Below are 25142 nucleotides of genomic sequence, written 5' to 3'. Positions count from 1 at the left end.
TAGCCCTTTGTTAGGGTCTTAGACTTAAGTTAAATAAATACTTTATTAGGTTGAGAACAGAAAGGTCTCATAAAGAAGCACTCTTTCCCAATGCCATTAAAGGCCCTCAGCCAAGATAAATCATGCAGCAAAGACTTACTATTTTCTGTCTTTCTTGTACTCTTATTGTGTCTGTGGAGGATGCAAAATAAGCAGATTTCAACAATTACCAGTTTATAAAGAGTTTAAAGACTCTGTACAAGGGACAATGAAGAGGACTCCTATCATTGCTGCTGGCTGGTGTGCTGGGAGAACTAAGTTCAGATGAGTATGTGAGTCGTATGCAGAGGGGTTGGGTTTCCATGGGTTGGGTAAGCACTTGGGGTTCCTCAATAGGAGAGCAACATTATAAATGGGTGTTTCAGGGAGAAAGTTGGTAGCTTCCCATGTGGGGTGAACAACAAGTAACAAAGACCAGAAGCAGGGGGACCTGCTAAGCAAGTGCTCTGGTAATCTGGGATGGGGTGCTGAACAATGGACCAGCTACTGCCAGTGGGAACAGAGGAGGAGATGATTAATGTGCCAGAAGAAGCAACAGGACTAGGGGCATGTCGGCTCTTAGCAGGTAGAGCATGAATGGGGCAAAGTCTTCATCTGGGAAGCTGAAGCATGAGGACTCCTCCTTGGCAGACAGGCTGGGGTTGAGAAGCAGGACGAGACTTGGTGAACAGGAGAATGAGGTCATCTTGGCCACCCCTCTTCCTAAACTTGACGAACTCTGGCTGTGCCCTGCACATTTCCAAGCGAGTCAGCCCTAGCGATGGAGAATCAGAGGAAGACAAAGGCAGTTCCAGGAACCGTACAGCGGGCTGCTACGTGTTGAGAGAATTGGCGTCAGTGCCAATTCTTGTTCTATTTGTTCTGCTTGCTTTAATTATCTGCCTCTCCATGGAAAACAAACAAGCAAGCAATAACGCAGAGAACAGCGTTTAGTGGGATTCATTTCCTGAATGGAGGGATGTGTTGAGAATCACGTTTGAGTGGGACTCTCTGATGGTTTACCAGATGCCACAGAGTAGGTGTATGTTATTTTAGTTACCTAAGAGGTGCCAGGAAAGTAACACGTTTTCAAAACCTGTGGGTGTGGGGCCATCAAGATGCAGAGCGCCTGACGTTAGCTATTGGATCAATGCAGGAAAACAGGGTTTAATCTGACTGGCTGTAGTTTACTTTGCATCTGTGGGTGACTCTGGGCCTCAGTTTCCTTCCCTGAAGAATGGGAGGGAGAAAGTTAGTCTCAAGCTTTAACTATATCAGAATCATGTGAGGAACTTCTACACATGGCGGTGTCCAATCCCACCCCCAGGAGACCCTGTGAGTCTGCATATTTAGCCAGTTCTGGGGTCTCTGGTGGAGGTGGTGCAGGGGGCAACCTTGCCTGGAGGATTCCAGGCGATTCTCTTGCCTGTGCTTTGCACAGCCAGCTGGAACTTCTGGGTGTATCACTTGCTGACTTTTTGCCAGTGAAGCTCCGTGTGGACTAATTTGTTGTCTGAAGTGCCTGGCTGTAGATAAAAGAGCCCCTTGAGTGAGCCCAGGAGATATATCCCAGAGGAGGGAGGGCAAGCATCCAGAAGTGGGTCATGGACCAGCTCGGTCCAGGCCAGCTTGAAGAGTGGAGAGGGGGAAGGAGGCCTTCTTTCTCTTTCACTCTGGAGACGCCTGCTGGCTTTGGGTTCCAGAATGTTCTGAGAGGTTCGAAAACCAGGCCCAGGGACTCCTGGCCCTCAGAGAAAGGGCAGGGCCCACTTCAGCTGCATCTCCCACCCCCCAGCCATTCTGCTTTGGCTTAGGCCTGGGAGCCCAGAAGACCTGCCGAAAAGGATGGCCTAGTTATTGGTCTACGTGGGGACAAGGAGAGAAAATAAGGTGGTAAATGAGGGAGGCCAGAGGCAGAGGAGAGCCCAAGTCTGCCCACCATGTGAGCTCAAAAGTGTAGCTTCAAAGAAAAGAGGACTTGCCTGGGTGCCCAGACCCAGCTCAGTGGCATCCTGGAATGGTAGGGTCCCAGGGACTGGCAGGTGATAGCCCAACCAAGGGTTGAGGATCAGGCTGTCCCTGGGGTCAGCAGAAAAAAGTCCCCAAAGACACTTCTACCCTAATCCTGGGGCTCTGTGAATCGAGTAGTTTACCTGGCAAAATGTGGATGAGGTCACCACCTTAAGAGAGGGAAATTATTCTGGATTATGAGTGGACCCATCCAATCACAGGAGCCCTTAAAGTAGGAATGCTCCCCAGCTGGGAGGAGGGAAGATGTGGCAGAATGGGAGAGAGCTGGGGCTATTGGAGGGACTCAGCATGCCAGCACCGGCTCTGAGATGCAGGGCCCACGTGCAAGCACCAGAGAGAGGCCACCAGAAGCTCCTCGGGGACAGCAAGAGGAGGAACTCGGGCAGCTCCCCGGACTGAAGACTGGCCGGCGAACTGGACCTCAGGGGTACCACCTCCGGGAACTGACCTCAGCCAGCGCCTGTGCAAGCCTGCAAGATTCTTCCCTGGAGGCCCCACTAGAGAATGCAGCTTGCTAACCGAAGCCTGGATTTTAGCCTGGGGACGCCCACTCAGATTCTAACCTGCAGACCTGTCCCATAATAAGTATGTGTTGTTTTAAACCACTAAACTTGTAGTAATTTGTTACAACCGCAATAGGCAGCCAGGGCAGGCCACACTTCCCCAACATCCCTGCCCGAAGGGTGAACACAGAGTTTTATTGGGGGCAGGATGGTACTTTTTTCAAAAGGTAGTGAGCTCCCTGCCAGCCTGGTGGGTCCTGGAGCAGGAATCTGCTCACCCGATGACCCAAACATGCCCTGTGGCTCTCAGGACAGCAGTCCTAGGAGGGCTCCAGCTCTCTCCTCACCTAGCAGAGTCACTTCTCAGACAGATCAGGGCACCTGGTGGCTCAGAGGGTAAAGAATCTGCCAGCAATGCAGGAGACCCGGGTTCGATCCCTGGATTGAGAAGATCCCGGGGAGAAGGGAATGGCTACCCACTCCAGTATCCTTGTCTGGGAAATCCCATGGACAGAGGAGCCCGGCGGGGTACAGTCCATGGGGTAGCAAAGAGTCTGATACAACTGAGTCTCTTAACACTTTGAGACGAGAACTTCCAGGGACGCTAGGCCCCGCCCTCACGAACTTGACGCCAAGGAACCTGGGGACCTGGGGACCGTCCGCAGGTGTGACCTGAAATAAGATCACAGACAAAGGAAAGGTTTGTCTGGCCAGTGGGGAACCCCTGTCTCGTGTGGAACCAGGGACGAGGCAGGGGTCAGGAGAGCTGGAGGCTAGGCTCGGGGCTTGTTTACTTTAGGACCTTGGCCCATCGTGGGTCACGGTTCCCCAACCTCTAAGCCGGCTGCAGCGCCTGTCCGGACGGACACACTCCTTGGAGTCTCTGGGGAAGCAGGCTCCCAGCACCGGGCCGGCTTCGAAGGGAGGTGAGGGGAAGGGGAGAGGTTTGGAGACAGTTAACGGGATGGATGGTTCCCAGGGCCAGCCACCGCAGGGTCCGCGGGTAAGGCGGGGAGGAGGGAAGGGCGGGGCCGGCCCCCCTGCGCCCGCCCCGAGCCTCGGCGAGCCCCTGCCCGCCCGGCCCGGCCCGGCCCAGCCCAGCCCAGCCCAGCCCAGCCCAACCCCGCGGGCGGGTCACACGCGCCGCCGGCCTGCCGCCTCCGCATCCCGTGCTGCTGAGAGCCCGGCGCCCCAGCCCCGCGCCGCCGTCCGCGCCCGCCGCCCGCCCGGCGCTCCCGGCGCCCGTGACCCTGCCCGGGGCGCGGGGCGGAGCGGGCATGGCCCGCCGGGGGGCCGCCGCGCTGGCGCTGGCCCTCGCGCTCCTGGCGGTGACCCCGGCCGGGGTCGGGGCCCAGGGCGCAGCCGTCGAGGACCCCGACGACGACGTGCAGGAGACTTGGAGCCTGGAACCTTCCTACGCGCGCCCGGAGTCCGAGCCCGAGCCCTTCTCGCCGCCGCTGCCCGCGGGGCCCGGGGCGGGGGAGCGGGGGCCGCGCCCACCGCAGCCCAGGCCGCCCAAGAAGGCGACGACTAAGCCCAAGAAAGCTCCCAAGAGGGAGAAGTTGGCTCCGCCAGGTAAGTTAACTCGCGGCGCTGGGCGGCCCGAGGGGGCGCCCGCGGCCGTGTGCCTGTCCCAGCGATGGCCTGCCGGTCCGGGACGACAGCTGGTTTCCCTCCGTGTGTCTGGGATCAGAGAGCCCCGCGAACTTTCCCCATCGCGGCCCCCACCTCCTTAGGCACTGATCGCGCATCCCGCCGTCCCTTCCGGAGCCCCAGAACTTAAACCTGTCCAGCTCCCCTTCTCAGCTGCCTGGGGAGCCGGTCCCTCAGCGCCAAGTTTGAGATTTACTGGGCAAAGGATCTTACTGCCTACTTCAGTCTTCTCTCAGGGCGTTTTCTTGAGAGTGAATTTCCAATTTGGTGATGGGACTAGTGGGGGTCTGTTTCGGCATAGTGGCCTTCTGGGGAGAATTCAGCTGGCAGGCCCTTCCCCACCAAGGGTCCCCTTGCAAGCTCCCCACTTCGTGATTTCTGTGGGTCCCTTGGATCCTCTGCCCAGGAAGGGGTTAGGATGGTAGCGCTTCTGTCTGGGGAGCCTTGGGCTGCAGCCCCAGGAGGAGCCAGAGCTGCTGGACTTCAGGAAGCCCAGAGGCCTCCCCGGGACCCACCCGCCCCTCCCACCCCTCCCACCCTTCTCACCCCTCCCACCCCTCCCACCCTTCTCAAATGCATCTCCGTGTTCTGCCTGCCAATTGGGGAAATAGCTTCCATTCAGTTTCTTACACTCTTTGTGAATAGAGGACTTTCTCTTAATTGTCACAAATGTTCTGGACTCAAATAGCAAAGGGCTGCGGTCCTAATATTTCAGGATTGAGGAGTGAGAGCAGGACTGTGGCCAAGTTCCCCAGCTGGCCTTGGAACGGCCTTCCCTGAAAGGAGATTCGTGCCGGTGGTGGCACCGTTACACAGCTCCTGGCACGAAAGGCATCACCTTTGTTTGGTTAAACTGTTCACCGAGGATAGCAGCGAGGCCATGGGGAAGGCGCAGAGATGGGGGACCAGAACTCCTGAATCGTGGGGGCCCATCGCAGCAGCAACTTTGCGCTTAGCTGAAGCGGCAGGGGCCCTGCCATGTTTGAGTTTGTGTGCTGTGTGCTCAATCACTCGGCCGTGTCTGACTCTTTGAGACCCCACGGACTGTACCCTGCCCGGCTCCTCTGCCCAGGGGATTTTCCAGGCAAGAATCCTGGAGTGGCATGCCATTTCCTTCTCCAGGGATTTGAGTTTGTGGGTGATTGTAAACCTGTGGACCCTTCTGTGAGTTGTGTCGACCTGCACAGAGCCAGCAGTCCCCATATTTTCTGGGGAATTATGACTGTTAAGATTTGTAAAAACCACACTGGTTTAATAATAGGAATGGAAGTGGGAAAAGGCACTCATATTTGTAGACTCTATGTAGAGTCTGTGTAGAGTCATATTGTGTAGACTGTGACTCTGTTAGGAGATTTATGGGCAACCATCTCATTTAATTCTTCCATGGGCTCCGAGGGGTGCATATTCTTGTTACCTTGCAGATGAGGAAACTGAGGCTCTGACCGTGTCAGCAGTCTACTCAGGGTCACTTGCTGGTGGCGTGGAAGCTTTGGAGGCCCTTCTCCTGTGCTTTTAACTCAAGGGCTTTTTTGTTCGGTCATGTGAATCAAGCTGGCACATGTTTTTGTTTTTTAGCATCTGCCACATGGTTAGTGCGGCGCTGGGCATGGTGGGTTGAGGCGGGTGGGAGACATATCTGTTAGGTTCTGGTATGTACTGGGGGGTGGCCGGGTGGATGTGGGGAAGTCCCAGGCTTGACTGGGAGTCCGAGGACTGCACTGAATTGCAGTTCTGGGGCTCAGTACTCAGCTTCTTGACCCCAGCATCTTCATCCGCACGTGACGGCTGCCTGGCTTTATTCTCTCACTTGTTCTAGGAGCTTTTCAACACAAGCTCGTAATGTGTCAGCTCGTGGTGGTGCCAGTCCCTTCTGAGCTGTTCGTTATTCTGCAGGTCGTTACTGGGAGCCTGCTCAGCATCAGATGCTGGGTGAGGTCCTGGGGGAGGGGAGAGCAAAGAGGCCCGGCCCCACCCTCCTGGAACACACTGGAATCGGATGCTTGGAGGGTAGTTGCAGGGGTGTTGAGAGCGGTGTCGATTCCCCAAACTGAACACAGGTCCCTGGAAGCTCCAGAGACTCAACCACCAGGCCTGCTGCCATTTCAAGGTGTGTTTCTGATAAACAGTTTGGGGCTTTTTAGACCACCTCCCCCCAACTCTGACAAGCAAAGTGTGACCTTGATCCAGTACTTTTAGCTCTGATTCTCCCCATCCTCATCTTTTTGGCCCTTGACCAGTGGAACCCTCTATCCTGAACCTGAAGTCAGAGAGGTCAGAGAGTTTGGTTAAGAATAACGTTTCTTAGAGCAGTTAGTGATGGTTTTGTGCAATGAAATTACAGTAAGAGAAAATGATTTTGCCTCCCTTAAGGGGTGGCTTGATATAGGTACTGCTCCTTTGCTGGTGGCTCAGTGGTAGGAAATCCACCTGCCAGTGCGGGAGGTGTGGGTCTGATCCCTGTGCTGGAAAGATCCCCTGAAGAAGGAAGTGGCAACCCACTCCAGTATTCTTGCCTGGAAAATCGCATGGACGGAGGAGTCTGGTGGGCTATAGTCCATGGTGTCACAAAGAGTTGGACACGACTGAGCAACTAAACAACAACAAACATGATGTAATAGAAGCAGTCATCTCTGTGTCGGACCATTTCATAAGCAGATTGCAATAATATCTTAGGATGGCATTTATAATATCTTAGGGGCCACAGTGGGAATGTTTATTGTGAGCTTTTGGACTGGGTGGGTGGTGCACTGTCTAGGCACTGAGGTGGGAGTGAGGGGTTAGATTTAGAGAAGAAGAATGTAAGAGTGTATATAACTGCTCACTGAGAATTCTCTCATGTGCTTTGTCTTCCCAGATGATAAAATATTTTCCACATAGCTTGTATCTTACATAAAGGCTGGACTCAAGAGAAGATGGGAGGTAGATGCTCTGTGTCTCTGGGTCTAGGGGGAGTCTTGTCTGAATCCCATAGGAAGGTTTACTTAAGGGGCCAAGGGCACTGGGGATTTGATCTTGGTGTGAGTTTGGCTTTGACTCTTGGCTGTTTTCTCATGCCACCCATGTGCAATGGCCTTCACGGACCGACATTCTCCTGGAAGTGGCTTGGATAGCTGAATCCTTTGGTTAATTGAGAGTATTGCATTTTTCCATGAGTGGCTGATGGATTCTGGAGTAGAGCCCTTATATAACGAATAGAGTGGAATCTTAAATTTTTTTTTAAGTTTTTATTTGGAAATAAGTATAGACAGGCAGGAAATTGTAAAAATAATGCAGCGAGGTCTTGTGTACCCTTCTCTCAGCTTCCCCCAGTGATAGCATCTTTTATAACTACAGTACAAGATTTCTCTACCTTGGGAGTATTGCCATTTTGGGGCTGACATTGTGTGTGTGTGTGTGTGTGTGTGTGTGTGTTTATTCATGGGGAAGGCTGTCTTGTGCATGGGAGGATGTTTAGCAACATGCCTGGCCTTTACCCACAAGGTGCTAATTGCACCCTCCTCCGAGTCGTGACAAGCAAAAATATCCTAGACGTTGTCACATGTCACCGGTGGGCTCAGAATCACCGCTGTATACAGTATCAAAACAGAAAAATGACATTGGTACAGTACTTTTAACTTTCAGATGATGTGCTAAGTCGCTTCAGTCGTGTCCATGTGACCCTAAGTACTGCAGCCTGCCAGGCTCCTCAGTCCATGCCTTTGTCTCCAGGCAAGAGTACTGGAGTGGGTTGCCATTTCCTTCTCCAGGAGACCTTTCCTAACCAGGGATTGAACCTGTGTCTCTTACGTCTAACTTGCATTGACAGGCGGGTTCTTTACCGCTAACATCACCGGACATTCCCCAATTTTCATGTGCACTCTTGTGTGTATGTGGGTGTGTGTGTGTGAGTGTGTGTGTGTGTGTGTAGTTCTGCCTTGTCTCATGTCTATGGATTTGTGGAACCACCACCCCCATCAGGATACAGGACTGTGGAATCCTTGTCTGTGATTGAGTAGGACTCAGTCTTGTAGTTTCTGAGGCCCTCGTTGTGAACGTCAGTAAATCCCAGAATTTTAGATCTTCAAGGAACCTAAGTGTTCATTGCATGCAAGTTCTTATTTATTGCAAGATTCTGCCAGCAGACTAATTGGTGTTAAAAAAATGGTTAAAGAAGACTATTTAGGTGATACTAACTTTAGCACTTCATGAAGTGGGCAGGCAGTCTCCTTGTGGGGAATGGCAAAATGGGGCAGAAGGCAGGAAGTTTTTATAGAACACAGAGCAAGGAGAAGAAAATAGAAAATATCTGGTTGGCTGGGGTGACACAGTCAACTTTGTTTGGGGTGAGAAGACCCAGAGTTGACCTGGCATTTGGGGATTAACTGAATACTTCTGGTCAGGAGGAGATTGTTAGTGCCAAGAAGATTATGTAAGTTTTAATTTGGTAATGTGGCACTGTGGGCAAAAGCAACTCCATCTTGGGCTTGGAAATTTACTTCAACACTGGTCTAGGCTCCCATGTTTTCACTGATGGGTGCTCACCACCTTGAAAGGCTGCTTGTTCATTGGATAAATAGTACTGATTGCTAGAATGTTCTTCCTCACAAGGACCTGGCAAGCTGCTTCTCTAATTTCATTTTTTCAACTGTCTCTCGCCAAATTCAATATTTTCTAGATCCTTGCAGTTGGAGGTCCAAAGAGGGAGTCTCTGGGCCCAATTTTCATCATCCCAGGGTGAAGAGTGAGATGAGGGACCACAGTCTGGGCATGCGAGTGGATGTGCGGTGTGCTTTCCATGTCATCTCCAAATTGATGGCTTTGGTTTGGAACCATACTCCTCTTAGAGAAAAAAAAGGCATCAGAGAAGTAAACCATAGTTACATAACTGACCCGCCTTGCTCCCCGCCCCAAGAGGCGGTGAAAAACAAACAAGTTCATGAACAAGATTCAGTAGGTGATTTGAAGATGTTTTATTCCCCCTCTTCCATTGGGCTGGAAGTAGCCTTGAACTGTTGGGTTCCTACCTGTTGGTTGCTTTCTTCAAGGGCTGGGGAGCATGCACATCTATTGGAATACATGCTTGCCTGCATCACACCCATGGTTCTGGCCCTCTGTCTTGAGCCCATGGAATTCGCAGAGTGAGCAGCAAGCCATGTTTGTTTGTATGTCTGTGCCCAGAATTGGCGAGTTTGCACTTTGTCCTGTGTTCTACTCCGGCCTGGGAAGGGGAGGGGCTGGCGATAATCAGAGAGTTGTTATATGAGCATATTTTGTTGTAAACAAAGTCCTTTCTGTTACGGACTGCCAGCTAGTTGCTGGAAAGAGCTTCACTTTTAAGCTTTTGCTTCAGCACCCTTCAGGGCTTCGTGCACATTCCGCCCTTCAGTTGGAAATGTCTTCTCTTGGGCCAAGCTGGAGTGTGAGGATTAGGAGCATGTGTTTGTAAATGTTTCCCTGCATACTTTAAAAGCAATCACAAGGCTATCAGCACACCTAAACAAATAACAAGAAATATTTACAGCATGGTATTATATTCTCTCTGGAAGAGTTAAATCCATTTTTTGTTTTTTTGTCCAGATCAACTTCCTAGAGAATTCCAAGGGAAAGGACTTTTTATAGAAAAGGTCTTCTCATGTACATCAGCAAGCAGCTTTCCTGAGACACCACCTCTGTTTCCAACATGCTTTCCAAAGTCAACTCTTCATGCTGGCAGATCTCCCCTCCATGCCTGTGGTTCTAGAAACCCGGGCTTGTGTGTGGGTGATGAAGGGGCAGACACCTGCATGTTTGGAGAAGCTGGGTTTGGAGGCCTGGCTTCTGAAGATAACCATTGTGTTTCCTGTGTGCCCTGAGCATCCCTGACTGCGGGGTCTCACGGAGGACAGTGCCTTAGGTCTCATGGCAACAGCAGCCTGGGCCCTGGAATCTGGATTTTTTTTTTCTTTTTCTTTTTTGGCCTTGCTTCATGGCGTGCGGGATCTTAGTTCCTCAGTCAGGGATCGAACTCTTGGCCGCTGTAGTGGAAGCACAGAGCCTTAACCCCTGGACTGCCAGGGAAGTCCCTGGAAACCTGGAATTCTGAGGTGGGGGTCTTCTTTGGATGTCCCCAGGGGGGTCAGGGAGCCTGAGTTCTCGGACGTGGCGTCTCCAGCAGTGGCTCTGCCCTCTCTTACCTTCTGAGGTTCTGTTGCTTCCCTGGGATCATGAGACCCATAAAATCCGGGTGCCTTGGAATGGCCACGGGAAGGGCTTGTGTCTGTAATTGACTGGCATCCCATTGGCTACCGATCTGGGCATCATAGGAAGGTCAGAGCCACACAGGACACCTTCAGGTGTCAGACTTTTATGGAATACTTGGTTCATGAGAGGCACGTATACGGGTTTGGCAGAGTTCGTTCAGGATTCAGAGATATTCAGAATCTGGCTGTGCCACTCGTGGGCACAGGTGACGTCTTCACACCTTGAATCCATCACTGTGACAGGGGAGTAATAGCAAGAAGAAGAGGAAGAAGAAGCTTCCCGAGGTGGTGTGAGGTTAGAAGGTCAAGGCACAGTCTCCCAGTCTCTCGAGGGACGGGTGAGAGGCAGCTTTGACGCAGGATATCCAGGTCCCGCAGCCACGTTGAGTCCTGATGGCTTCCTGACAGCAGTGCAGCTCGGGTTGTTGGCACCTCCTTCTCCGAGTCTCACTGCCTTCCCGTCTTCATTTGCTCTTCATGAAATAATCGCCTCCCCCAGTCACTCCTGCAGCACAAGGCCTTGTCCCAGGCTGGTTCCAGGCAGAACCCAAACCGAGACTGCAGATACCCGCAGTGCCCCTGGCAGGACCCAGCACACCCCGCCTGCTGCTGTTCTGGGGGTGTCTCTTAAAAGGCTGAGGGCCTCTTACTTGGTTGCAAGTCAGGAAGGTAGAGGCTGCCGCAGCTACCTAGAGACTGGGAGGGGCTGTCCCTTCTGCCCCAGGGACCCTGGTGGAGACCAAGTCGTCTGAACAAAAGGCCGGCCCACAGGGGCCAGGGGCTGACTCACTGGTTTCCCAGGGAAGAGGCTGAGTTGGGGGTGGGGGTAGTGGGTGGGAAGAAGCGCTTGTGATGGATTGATTGGCTGGTTGGTTGATTGATCGATAGACTTTGGTCCAATCCTGGTTAAAAAAAAAAAAAAACTTAAGAAATTGCACCTGGTGCCTCCATCTCCAGCTCAGACCTTTCAGGTTGCTAGCTAACCGAAGCAAGCACATCCTTCCTCCACTCAACCTTTTGGTCCCCAGGCTTTAACCTGATCCTTGGGAAACCTGTTCCCACCAGGAGCTTGGCTCTCTCAGGTTTGGGATCTGAAAGAGGGCACAGGATAGTCCCCACCCCATGTCATGACCCTTTTCTTGCTAATGCACACAGGGAGCTCCAGTTTTCTCACCGCTTAGTTTGGGTTTTTCATGTCCTCCTGCAAGATCCTTCTTGGTCCCATGGTTGTTTGAGAAAGTGGAATTATCGTCTGTCCCAATGCCGTGAGGTGGCCTCTCTGGGGAGCTCCGAGAACCCTCAGTGGCTTGGGGCCAGGACCTTCCTCCCCAGGCGGGGTCCTTCACGAGAGCCTCCAGTGAGGGGTTCAGGGCTCGGGGCCGCATCCTTCAGGAGAGAGAGAGAGCTGATGCTCTGGGGCTGGAATTTCCTGGGGAAAATGCAAATATGCAGCAAAGAATTGTTTCAGTTTCTGGGGCTGCTACTGTAAGCTCCTTGTATATCGAGAGGGGGGAAAATAGTTTCCTATCAACCAAGAAGCTTGATATTTATCACCAGGGACCAGAATAGAATGTGCGGCCCCCACTGGCAATTCCGTTTGCTACTTTTAAGGAATTCAGTTTTGTCACGCAGCCCAGATGGAGATGTTGATTTGGCTCCGGCTCCTCCTCTGAGCCCTATTTCCACTCCTCTCCTTTCATCTGTACAGACCATATGCTGCCTTTCTCGCTGCAAGAGAAGAAGAGGTTGGGAAGGGCCTGGGCCGGGCGTCGGGCTCCCACTCTGCCACCTCCTGGCTCTCTCAGTGACCTTGGGAGGGTCTCGTCTCCTCTGAGCCTCTGTGTTCCCATCTGCAGGGTGATGTTCACAGCAAGCTTCCTGCCCTCGATGGGTATTTGCCAAGATGGAATGTTTTAATCCCTGAGAACCTATATGCGTGTTCAGTTGCTCAGTTGTGTCCGACTGTTTGCGACCCTATGACTGTAGCCCACCAGGCTCCTCTGTCCATGGGATTGTCCTGGCAAGAATACTGGAGTGGGTTGCCCTTTCCTCCTCCAGGGCATCTTCCTGATCCAGGGATCCAACCCACATCTCCTGCGTCAGCAGGCGGATTCTTCACCGCTGAGCCACCGAGGAAGCCCTAATCTATGAGAGGATGCCTTGTAAATTGTGACTCACGGGCCACGTGTCGGCTGTTACTTGCCCAGCCACTGGGATGATGCCCTGTGACCGTGTGTGCTCGGGACGCATATGAACAATGAGAAGAGGGAGGTTGTCTTTTATTCACTGGTCACCACTGGTCAGGCACTGCCCCCGGTGCTTGGATATATGTCATCTGTGTCCTTCCCGTGACTTCCAGCGAGGCGGGTACCATGTCTCCTTATTTCACTGATGAGGGGATGGAGCACAGGAGGGCAGAGGTGGGTGCCCCGAGGACACACGTGGTCAGTGCAGTGGCAGAGCCTGGCTGCCCGGGGCTGGAACCACATCTGTAGGTAAATATCCCAGAAGTAGGTCTTCCTAGAGAAGGTGGCAGGGGCCCTGCCTATTTCTGCCTCTTTGCTACTCCCTGTGGGGACTCTGTTTCCCACATGTTGATCTCAGGGGTGACAGGACCTCTGCCCCACATCTGGGCCGTTCTTGGCTTCCCAGAGCTGAGCACAGGGCAAGGATCCAGACCAGGGGAGTGAGGCTGAGTGTGTCTGCAGGACCGCGTTCTCCGACTCCATCTTCCGTGTTGCCCGCCGTGGCCCTGGAGGGGGTGACTTGGCAGAGGGAGGGCCTGGGATGAATGTCCAGCTTCTGGGAAATGTTGGATGGAATGTTGTTCCCCAGAACTTTGGCTTTTTCCTCTTACATTGTGTAAAACTCTGCCCCCACCCCACCACCATCTTATCTTTCTGCCAAATCAGACTCTTCCGTCTCTAAAGTTATGGCGCCCAATTTTCCAAACAATCAAGATTTTTACCGACTTACCATCAGGCTCTTTCAGAAGAAATCGTCTTTGGAGATCACTGGCCGTGACACCCGTCCCCACGAGAATGGGACAGATGCCAAGGGACATCAGGCTGATGTCATCAGCTGCACTCGGGTTGGCAGCCTTCCTCCTCTGGCCTTTCTGAATGTTTTGGTTTTTTGATTTCCTTGACCCGAGGAGGACTCTTAATTTTGTGATTTTTTTAAAGTTTATATTAAAAATGAAAGATACGCCCAGCAGGTATCACCCAAGAATATGATGGAGAGAGAATTGCCCTTGGCCAGGCATGAGGCACCCTTGATTTTTTTGATGATGCTTTCTTGATAAATATCTCTTGTTTTTTTGGTGACTCTAGAATTTAATCTGAAATGACTTCATTAATTGGCACAATCCACTTGATGTTTTTGGTATTTCAGCTTGTTTCTTAAAGTCCAAACTAAGCATCTTTCTCCATAGACCTTCCCCTCCCCTTATTTTTCCTTGTTGGTCATTCACTGACTCATAATCATTCATGATCATTTGTTCATCACAGGCTTAACCAGACTCTGGAGGGAGAGCATGAGCAAAACCAGACACAGTTCCTGCCCCTGTGAACAGAACATGTGTTGCACATGTGTGATGATGTTATCCCAGACCAGGGAGCAGAACTGTAGTGGAGGCTGCTGACACCCCCCCGCCAGGTTCTCTTTCCCACCCAGGCCTGCCCCTCCCACAGCTGCTGGGTCTTGGCTGTGATGATTCACAGCTGCTCCCTTGTCTGGAGCTTGACCCTTGGAAGGTGACATCTCCCACCCCCAGTAGATCAGTCTGTAGCCAGAGACCAACCAGCTTGGGAAAGGTGGCCCCTTGTCTCATAGTGGGCCAACACTGTGTGCAATGTCAGCTCCAGAGCACCCCGTGGTGTCAGGCTGAGTCAGATTCTGGCTGGGGACCCAGCCTAGCTTACCTCCTTCCTCTGCCTCATCCTGCTTCCTCCCACCTTTTCTCCTTAGAGCCCTCCCTCAATATATTACATGCACTGAACCTCTGCCTCAGGCTCCGCAAAGAAGCAACTTGACCAGAGACAGGTGTTATCAGAGCCCACCAAAGGAGGCAGTGATTTAGGTGGGCAGTTCAGGAAAGCCATCTCAAGGAGGACATGGTTGAGTGGGATTTGCAAGATCAGTCAGTTCAGTTCTGTTGCTCAGTCGTGTCTGACTCTTTGTGACCTCATGAATTGCAGAACGCAGCACAGCCTCCCTGTCCATCACCAACTCCCAGAGTTTACTCAGACTCATGCCCATTGAGTCGGTGATGCCATCCAGCCATCTCATCCTCTGTCATCCCCTTCTCCTCCTGCCCCCAATCCATCCCAGCATCAGGGTCTTTTCCAATGAGTCAACTCTTCGCATGAGGTGGCCAAAGTATTGGAGTTTCAGCTTCAGCATCAGTCCTTCCGATGAACATCCAGGACTGATTTCCTTTAGGATGGACTAGTTGGATCTCCTTGCAGTCCAAGGGACACTCAAGAGTCTTCAACACCACAGTTCAAAAGCATTAACTTTTCAGCACTCAGCTTTCTTCACAGTCCAACTCTCACATCCATACATGACCACTGGAAAAACCATAGCCTTAACTAGATGGACCTTTGTTGGCAAAGTAATGTCTCTGCTTTTAAATACGCTATCTAGGTTGGTCATAACTTTCCTTCCAAGGAGTAAGCCAGATCAGAGGAAGTGAAATAGGTGGAGAGTGAATGGAAGGATGCCGCAGAGGAGAAAGAACACATACTGAGTTCTGGTGGACAGAAAATATGATCTGAAGGCTGAAAAGAAGCTGGTGGTTGTGAGCAGAGAGAGCCCTCCAGGTACTCAGCTGAGGCCTTGGAGAGAATTAGGTGGGAGGAGCCCAGCATGGTAGGAAATCTATCTCCAGGCTCAGAGGCCTGGACTTCCAGCTCCACTTTATCCATTTTATCACTTAAACGTAGTGTCACTCTTGGAGTACCAGGGAGGGCCAAAAGTACCCCCACAGGACATTTTTCAGCCTTAGAATAGTAGCCACTTGCAGGTGTGCGTTGTTGGTTACCGTGTTTATTTCCCTGGGCATTCACTGTAACTTCCTTTCCTGTAACCACCAGCCTCTCAGGGTTCAAGGAGCCATCACTAGGGTCTGGGGAGGCAGAGTGTGGAGACGGTTGCTTTGCAGGAGAAGATGGTTGAGTCTCACCATCCTGGGATGACTCTGACGTATGGGGAAGTAGAGGCATCTCTCTCTCTCTCTCTCTCTTTTTTTTTTTTAAGGTAAAAATATCAACAGAAAAGGCGTGAGAACCAAGAGCTCTGAGAAGGCTGCCAGTGATGATCACGGCATCCCCCTGGCCCGTGATGCTGTCCGAGAGGGTGAGTGAGGTCCCTGATGCGCCTCCTGCCCCAGCTGTGTCCCTGGCCCAGACACAGTAGCTGAGTTCTGAGTGGAGGGGGTGGGCCTGGGGTCTCTGCCTCTTCTGAACCCTCCGTGGGGGGGGAGGAATGAAAGCATGCACATCCTTTCTCTTCTGTGCATGTGGTAACCCACAGTCATACTTCCCCTGTCGGCTTGACTAAGGTCATATCTGAATTTCCTGGAGCTCTTGGTTGCCTTCCCTGCCCTTCCATCACTCCCTCCCCCTCGAAGACAACCTCATTTCCTTTCCTGTGGGCCCACAGCCTTGTGTGTGTATTTCTTATCGCCCGCCAAAACCCAGATCCTCCAGGGTCAGAGGTCAAGTCTTTTACTCCCAAAGCATGTGATGCTAGGCCTGGCATTTTACAGTCATGTAAAAATATTAGTCCTTCAATTACTTACCTTAGGATAGTCAAAGCCATTAGTTCTAGACTCATGGACAAGCTCTGACTGACTACTTATAGCTAATATTATTATTTACTCTTACTATTATTGTATCTGTTATTCTGTGGTATCTCTGAAGACATTTCTAACATGTATTAAGCACTTAAGCCCTCAGTAGTCGCTGTGTACTGGGCCTCTTACTTCACGTCTCCTGATGTCCCTCTGAGTATTGTGGATAGTCTTATTATTATCGTTATTATTACCATCATCATATCACAGGTGAGGAAAATGAGACTCAGTAATACGGGTCATTTGCCTACCGTTATGCAGCCTTCAGTTTGTAAAACAAGGATTTGGACTCCAGATTTTCTGATTCTAGGCATTCTGCTTAGCAGCACAGCTGCTTGACATATATAGAGCATTTCACAAATTTGCATTTATAGAGGCAGGATCTGATTTCAGCTGCCATGTGAGCTCATAAACTGTGTAACAGAGTTGATTGTCACAAAGGGAATTGTATATTCCCTTAGGCACATTGTGATGATCTGAGGTTGAGTTTCCAACCAAGAATTTGCTATCAGAGAAATCATAGGTAGGACTAACAGCACATCCTAAGATAAAAACAGAAGTTCCACAACAGTGAACTTCTGCAACCACTTAATATATGGGAATTCTATTCTGTCGTAAAGTGGGTGGGTGAGGCCTGGGCTCATTGCCCTAGAGAGGACCCAGCATATCAGGAGGGTGTGTGGAGGACCCAGGGGTGCTAGGGCTGTGTTTCTGTGGGTTTGTCCTGAGAGTGGAGTCTTTTGGGGGGTTTCCACTCAGTGGGTGGTAATGAGACTCCCACGTTGAGTGGGCCTCAGCATGACTTTTTATCCCTTGGCCCCAACAGGCTGATAAAACACCAGCTGTTTCTCCAGAATACAAGCCACGGGGCTAGAGGGGCTTCTGGTCTGGCCTTCCCTCTCTAGGTTCTGTCAGATATGGGACCAGAGAGGTCTTTCTTGTCTTGTTCATTCTTTGATCTTTTCAAAAGTATTTTAAAAAATATTTTTCCAGACTTATTTTTTAGTAGCTTTAGCACAAGGTCTGGTTTGAATTATCTTGTTTCTTCATTACCAGAGTTGGAAGTTGTTATAATTTCTAAAGGCATTTTCACAAAGATTTTTCTTTTTCATTTTATTGAATTGAAGTATAACTGATTTGCTATGTCAGTTTGGTTTATCATGTACAGCAAAGTAATTTTATATATACAAACACACACACATATATATATTCTTTTTCATATTCTTTGCCATTATGATTTATTACATGATGCTGAATATAGTTCCATATGCTATATAGTAAGCCCATGTGTTTAGAAAGATCACTCAGAATTTTTAAAAAATCTTGCTTTGTTGTTTATCACAAAGACTTTTCAAGGCCCATTTCTGTATGCAAATGCATGTTCATACACGCACACACACACACATGCGCACACACTCACACACACACTGAAGTCTGAACTCCTCCTGTTCTGCCACATGCCCACCCCCCGTCTCCCACTCTGGACCACTGAGGATTGTTCCCCTGGCCTTAACCTCGGAGCCCTGTCTGGACAGCTGGGACCCCGTTCTCAAAGGCAGTCTTTCTGGCTCTGATTCACTGAGTGTCCTAGATGTGATTTGGGCCTGTGGACTTTATTCATAATGCTCTTCTATTAAAATGAAATTGAGAAATTGAGGAAAACCCTGGAGGGAAGAGAAGCTGCAGGCGCCCTGATGTGCAGATGCCGGAGGGAGAGAGATGGTGATGAGGGGAGATCGTGTGCAGGAGGCAGGTGGCACAGCCTTTGGGAACATGGGTCTGGACCAGGAGCTCCACCTCGAGGTGGAGCTGGGCAGAACAGGGCCTCAGATGGGCAGCTGGGCAGGCTCAGGACCCCTCGTCCATCATTCTCTCAGCATCTCCTCCAGTCGTGCTGGGGCCTTGCTGGAGATGTGGCAGAATGACGGGGTGGGGAGGATGGTTGTCATCTACATCATGTCCAAGGTGGCAGGTGGAATAGATGGCGCTTGCTTCATTTCCAGGGTGGTGGGCAGAACAGATATTAAAGACACTGGGCTATGTGAGTGGATGGCATCAAAGGGCTCGGGTCAGATGTGGATTTGAAACCACACAACCCAAATCGGGACTTGAACCACTGTCTTCAGTTCCTGTCTCAGGGCTTAATGAAGCTCAGGTTCTTTATGTCTCCTCACAGAAAGAATTAAGTGAGAGACAAAGTGATAGGTAAGAAGTAGATTTATTTAGAGATACACATTTCAGAGACAGAATGTGGTCTGTCTCGAGAAGTGAGAAGGGCTTTGGGAGGAACACACTCCACAGACAGCGTGTGGGCCATCTCAGAAGGCGAGAAGCCCCAAAATATGGGGTGGTTAGTTTTTATGGCATGGGTAATTTCATAAGCCAATGAGTGGGAGGATTATTCCAACTGTTTTGGAGAAGGGGCGGAGATTTCCAGGAATTGGGGCAGCCCCCACTTTTTGGCGGTTCATGGTCTGCCTCAGAACTGTCATGGCCCCTGGGGTGTGTCATTTAGCAACTAATATATTACAGGGACAGGCTTTCCTGGTGGCTCAGTGGTAAAGAATCTGCCTGCTAATGTAGGAGACGTGAGTTCAATCCTTGGGTCGGGAAGATCTCCTGGAGAAGGGAAAGGCTACCCATTCCAATATTGTTGGCTGGAGAATTCCATGCACAGAGGAGCCTGGTGGGTGGCAGTCCCTGGGGTCTCAAAGAGTCAGACACAACTTAGCAACTAAACAGCAACAACAACAAATTACAGGGAGCGTATGATGAGTTTCAAGGTCCCCTGGAAGTCGAATCTTCTGCCATCTTGGACCTAGTTGGTTCTAACCAGTTTTTGTCGGCGAGTCCCTTCTATTGCAAGGAGGTCAAACCTCTCAATCCTAAAGGAAATTGACCCTGAATAGTCATTGGAGGAATTGACGCTGAAGCTCCAGTACTTTGGCCACCTGATGGGAAGAGCTGACTCATTGGAAAAGACCCTGGTGCTGGGCAAGATTGAAGGCAAAAGGAGAAGAGGGCAGCAGAGAGTGAGATGGTTAAATAGCATCATCGACTCAATGGACATGAATTTGATCAAAATCTGGGGGACAGTGGAGGACAAAGGAACCTGGTGTGTTGCAATTCATGGGGTCACAAACAGTTGGGCATGACTTAGCAACTGAACAACAACAACAATGGCTGTGTCATTCTTGTACGGTTTGTGCCCTGCTCCCTTCTCTCCTGTTTTGGACTCACCCTGAGAGAACCTTAGTTTAAGGGAGATATTATGTTTGTGGCTGTCACCATGACTAAGGATTAGTGTCATCTGTGGCAAGTCTCCAAAATACATCTTGGGTATTGTTCTTTAACAGCATATGCAGTGGTTGAATTACTGGTGTAGTTTTCACATCTCCATAAATCTACAGTCTTTGCCATATGACTTTCCAGCTTCCTTTGTAAAAGTTGAAAGCTCCTTGATTGTGGGCTGTCCATGTTCTTTGGAGGCAAATAGAATAAGGTGGACTGAAAAAGTGCAGTTCTGGGCGGCGTGCTTAAGAGACTTTGATCGTTTCCATTTTCTCCTTGTGCCCTGCCATCTTCATGAGAAGAATACACACATCTAGCCCACTGGTCCAAGGAGCCTAGGAGATGAGTGAAGCAGATACGGGCCCAGTCTGCAGCCTGGAGCTACCAGCTGAGCCCAGCTGATCTGAAGACAACTAAGAAATAAGTGCTTCCTGTGTGCCACTGGGAGTTTGTGGTGGTTTGTTACACAGCAGTAGCTGACAGATACAGTAAAGAAGATACTCACTTTTTAAAAGTTGCATCGTGTTCTATTGAACGGATGTTCCATGATTTATTTGAACTCTAGGTGATGGACATTTAGGTTGTTTTCAGTATTTTGCTACTGAATGAGGAGTATTACAGTGAACTTACCAGGCACTGGTTGCAGAATAGCTCCTTGCCTGCCATTCAGAGCCCACCATGATTTGACCTATTTTTTGCCTCTGTCTCCCTTTTTTCCAGCCAGGTAAGAGCTTGTTTCTCAGACATGTCCTGTGCTGAAAGCTCGCTCATGTGTTTCCTCCAAAGGGAATTGGGCAAGCATCTCAGTTGGTGATGGAGAAGCAGCTTTGGGGTCAGGCTCTACCCTCAGTGGCTGTGAGACTCCGGGCTAGTTACTATCTCTATGACCCAGTTTTCTCCTCTGTAAAGAGGGGATAATATCTCCTTTATAGCCTTTTTGTGGAGATGAAATAATGTGTGCAGAGTGGAGCATACACAGTAAGCTCTCAGCAAACATTAGCTGGGATTTTTATTTGCTGTCTTGGGATTTTTTTTCATGCCTTAGTTATAGGAGTTGGCAGATATTTTTAAAGGATCATAAATATTACACACTTTATTGGCCAACAAGCAAAGTCGAGACTATTAGGTTGGTATTTAAATAACCATTAAAAAATATAAAAACCGTTCTTATCTCGTGGGCCCTACAGACCCTGACGGGGAAGTGAATTTGGCCCTGATGAGGACTGTAGCTTGCAGGATTCTGCCTCGGAACTTGTTCAGTAGCTCAGTCATGTCTCACTCTTTGGGACCCCATGGACTGTAGCACACCAGGCCCCTCTGTCCTCCACTATCTCCCAGAGTTTGCTCAAACTCATGTCCACTGAGTGGGTGATGCCATCCAACCATCTCTTCCTCTGCTGCCCCCTTCTCCTTTTGCCTTCAATCTTTCCCAGCATCAGTCTTTTCCAGTGAGTTGGCTCTTTGCATCAGGTGGCCAAAGTGTTGGAGCTTCAGCAACAGTCCTTCCAATGAATAGTCAGGGTTTATTTCCTTTAGGACTGACTGGTTTGATCTCCTTGCTGTAGAACTTGACAGTTGTGCTAATGCTGACTCCAGGAAGCCGTCCTGATCACCTGTATTTTGCCTTCCTGTATCTCTTCCTCATGGTCCTGGTCCTCTGCCGTCTCACACCACAGTGATTCCTGCGCCTGACTCTTCTGTCCTGGAAGGCTGTGAATGCTTGTGAGCAGGATCTGTGTCTGATTCACCTAAGGCTGTGCCCAGTGCTGGAAGAAGTAACTGTTGATCAGAATGCTGTGCTTAGCCACTCAGTCGTGTCTGACTCTTTGTGACCCCGTGGACTGTGGCCCTCCAGGCTCCTCTGTCCATGGGATTCTCCAGGCAAGGATACTGGAGTGGGTTGCCATGCCCTCTTCCTGACCCAGAAATTGAACCCAGGTCTCCAGCATTGCAGGCAGATTCTTTACCATCTGAGCCACCTGTTTATCAAGCACCCCGCACTGTGTCGCAGCTGGTGTTCAGAGGTAGAGAACGTGTGTCCATGTATGCTGAAGCTGACTGTCCATGCTCCACATCAGCAGGATGGGCCCGGCACGGGAAGTGCTGTTTGATCTGTAGGAAAGAAGCCTCATTTCCCACCATGATGGAAGTAGGATGGTTTTGCAAAGCGATACTTGTTGTGAATGGACCACCCTGTCCAAAGACACTCTGTCTTTGGCGTGGATTGGGTGAGACTTAAGGCCCCTACTAGGCACCATGCTTGGAGATTGTGTGTGTGTGTGTGTATGTGTGTGTGTGTGTGTGTGTGTGTGTGTGTGTGTGTGTGTGAAACTTGAGGGTTTTGGACATGAGTTTGAGCAAGCTCCAGGAGATGGTGAAGGACAGGGAAGCTTGGCATTCTGCAGTCCATGGGGTTGCAAAGAGTTGGCCATGACTGAGCGACTGAATAACAACAACAAATTTAAAATTGTTTCATCTTCATGGAGAATTGTTTTTTTCTTCTATTGTGTATTGACTTTCTTTAAATGACTACTTTGTGACTTAAAAAATCTATTTTGTGTGACAGTAAAGAAGCTTTATAGCAATTTAGAAAAAAAGATAAAAAGATTATCTTTTTAAAGACCTGGAACCACGAAGGAACATAGAATGACCTGTTCCTTGAAAGTATGAAAAAACTAGGCTGTAGATTCATCTGAGCTGAACATTTTCCATAGAGGAAATTCTTTGATAATGCTTCATTTTCTTTCATGGTTCTTGATCTATCAGGCTTTCTATTCTTTTGAGTTTATATTGAAGGTTTTATTTTTCAAGATTAAAATTAATATATTAAATAAATATATATTTTGAAATTTGTTCATTTATTTTAAGCAGTTTTTTCACACTTAGAGAAAAATGAGAGGAAAGAATTCCCATGTACCTCCCCTCCTGCTCTGGCTTCCATTATTAGTAACACCTTGCATTCACGTGGTACATTTGTTACAACTGAGTCAAGTATGACACTAGTGGTAAAGAACCTCCCTGCCAGTGCAGGAGACATAAGAGATGTGGGTTTGATCCCTTTGTCGGGAAGAGGACATGGCAACCCACTCCAGTATTCTTGCCTGGAGAATCCCCATGGACAGAGGAGCCTGGCAGGCCACAGTCCACAGGGTCACACAGAGTCGGACACGACTAAAGCAACTTAGCACATACCCACCTTCTTATTAGCTAAAGTCTGTAGTTTGCATTAGTGTTTACTCTTCTTGTTAAACATTCTATGGGTTTGGACGAAGGCATAATGACAAGTCACTGCCATGTATAACGGAATAGTTTCACTACCCCGAAGTCTCCTGTGTTCATCCTGTTCATTCTTCCTTCCTCCAGACCTCTGGCAACCAGTGTCTCCAGAGATTTGTCTTTTCCAAAATGTCATGTGGTTGAACTCATACTGCATGTATCCTTTAAAGAGTGGTTTCTTTCATTTAGCAATTTACATTTAAGGTTCCTCCATGTCTTTTCATGGCTTGCTTGAGAGCTCATTTCTTTTGATCATGGAATAGTATTCCATTATATGGCTGTACCACATACATTTGTTTATTCATCTGTTGAAGGACATCTCTGTTGCTTCCAAGTTTTGGCAATTAAGAATAAAACTGCTATGAATATTCATGTGCAGGTTTTTGCATGAGCATAAATTTTCAACTCATTTGAGTAAATACCGGGGATGGTGACTGCTGGATCACATGATAAGAGTATGTTTAGTCTTATAATGAGTTTTGTCCCTTCTATAGTACCCTGGTTCACCAAAAAAAGAAATTCAGTGTTACCTCTCTCCCTTTTTTTGTGGATTTTTTTTTTTTTGTCCATTCAGTATGTACTTTACACATTTGTTACCACATCACTATCACTGGTGTAATTTTCTGCAGTGGTATTTCTGCTCATACTGCTTTGTATAAAATATTTCCTACTTTTATTGTGAAATAATACATACTTATGGAAAAAGTCCACTAAATATATGTTCCATTAACAAATATTTATAAAGCCAATCCCTGTGTAACCATTACCTTGCTCTAGATTGATGATTGTCAATCTCCCTATCCGACGTTTAACCCTTCAACTTTCGGGGTTACCTCCATCCCAATTTTGTTAACATTTCCTCAGCTTTCTTTATAGTTTTACCATTTATATTTGTATTTCTAAATTAGTGTGTTTGACCTGGTTTTGAAATTATCTAAGTGAAATCACACTGTGTACCTTTCTATCAGTGTTACTTTTGTTTGGTTCATTGATTTTTATTCCATCATAGGAATTCACAGCAATTTCTTTATCCATTTTAATGCTGAAGGACATTTGACGTGTTTTCAGTTTCTTTCTTTTATGAAAAGGGTTGCCGTGAAAACTCTTACCCACACATCCTGGTGCCCATGGGCTTGAGTTTGTCCTGCTGAGTATACAGTTAGGTGTGGAAAGACTGGGTTCATCTTGACTGTTGAACAAATGCTCAGTTGTTTTCCTCACTGATCATTTCATCCTAATTTTCCATCAGCATGGTGTGGGGCCACCCTGGTTTCACTTCCCAACCAACTACTCTGTGATCACACTTTAAAGTTTGCCAGTCTGTTCTTGTTTAGTCACTAAGTTGTGTCTGACTCTTCTTCAGCCCCAAGGAGCGTAGCTTGCCAGGCTCCTCTGTTTCTGGGGTTCTTCAGGCAAGAATACTGGAGTGGGTTGCCATTTCCTTCTCTGGGGGATCTTCCCAACCCGGGGATCGAACTCATATCTCTTACATTGCAGGCAGATTCTTTACTGCTGAACCAGCAGTGAAATCCAATCTACTGGGTGTATAATAGTAATTCATTGTGATTTCATTGACATTTCCTAAGTACTAATGAGTTTGAGCATCTCTTCATATATTTATTTGTCATTTAAATATCTTTTGGGGTGAAGTTCCTGTTCAATTTTTTTCTTAGAAATTTATCCATTCAAGTATGAGTTTTGACTTTATAGTCAAAATAAAGTCACTATAAAGTCAAATATGTATTCTTTGTTTTTGTGGCTTAATTTTTGTTCCTATGGACTCTTAATAAATGAAAATTCTTAACTATGATGTAGTCAAATATATCAATCTTCTTTATGGTTGCTACTCTTTATATTGCTTTCTAATGCTTTCTTATAACTTTTTTCTCTTTCTCATTTAGGTCTTTATATACTTGGAATGGATTTTGTTTGTTTGTGATATGAGATTGAAGTTCAATTTAATTTTTTTCTTGTGAGTACCTAAAGGGAATAGTCATTCTCTCCCCACTGTTTTGCAGTGCTCCCCTTTTGTGCTGGATATCATGAGTCTGTATATGCTCGGCTTTGTTTTTAGGCTGTCAGTTCTGTTCTTTATCATTAATTCATTTTTATACTCATCCATAAAATATCTCATTATTATTGCTTGATAACAAGTCTTGATAACTGATAGAGCAGAACTTTGTTATTCTTCCGTAGTTTAGGTAACTCTTGATTCACTGAGTGTGTCTGCACACACACATTTGCACCATCTAGTCAAGTTCTTCCCTGCTGGCTCAGACAGGGAAGAATCTGCCTGTA

General features: G+C 48.7%; 1 protein-coding gene across 2 annotated transcripts in view; it reads left to right on the top strand.

Annotated features, from left to right (window-relative positions):
* The first annotated feature begins 3738 nt into the window (after positions 1–3738).
* Positions 3739–25142, top strand: part of CPXM2 (carboxypeptidase X, M14 family member 2) — a 134240-nt gene continuing 112836 nt past the window's right edge. Inside the window, exons 1-2 of one of the 2 annotated variants that reach the window (XM_070470377.1) lie at positions 3739–4127; positions 15683–15781. In XM_070470377.1, coding sequence (XP_070326478.1) covers positions 3830–4127; positions 15683–15781 — 397 coding nt within the window. In that variant the 5' untranslated portion in view covers positions 3739–3829. The remainder of the gene's footprint in view (positions 4128–15682; positions 15782–25142) is intronic. The other variant, XM_070470378.1, reaches the window with a different exon arrangement.

Source organism: Odocoileus virginianus, chromosome 7 (assembly GCF_023699985.2).
Source record: "Odocoileus virginianus isolate 20LAN1187 ecotype Illinois chromosome 7, Ovbor_1.2, whole genome shotgun sequence".
Taxonomy (NCBI): Eukaryota; Metazoa; Chordata; class Mammalia; order Artiodactyla; family Cervidae; genus Odocoileus; species Odocoileus virginianus.
This window is presented reverse-complemented; position numbering and strand designations above follow the sequence as displayed.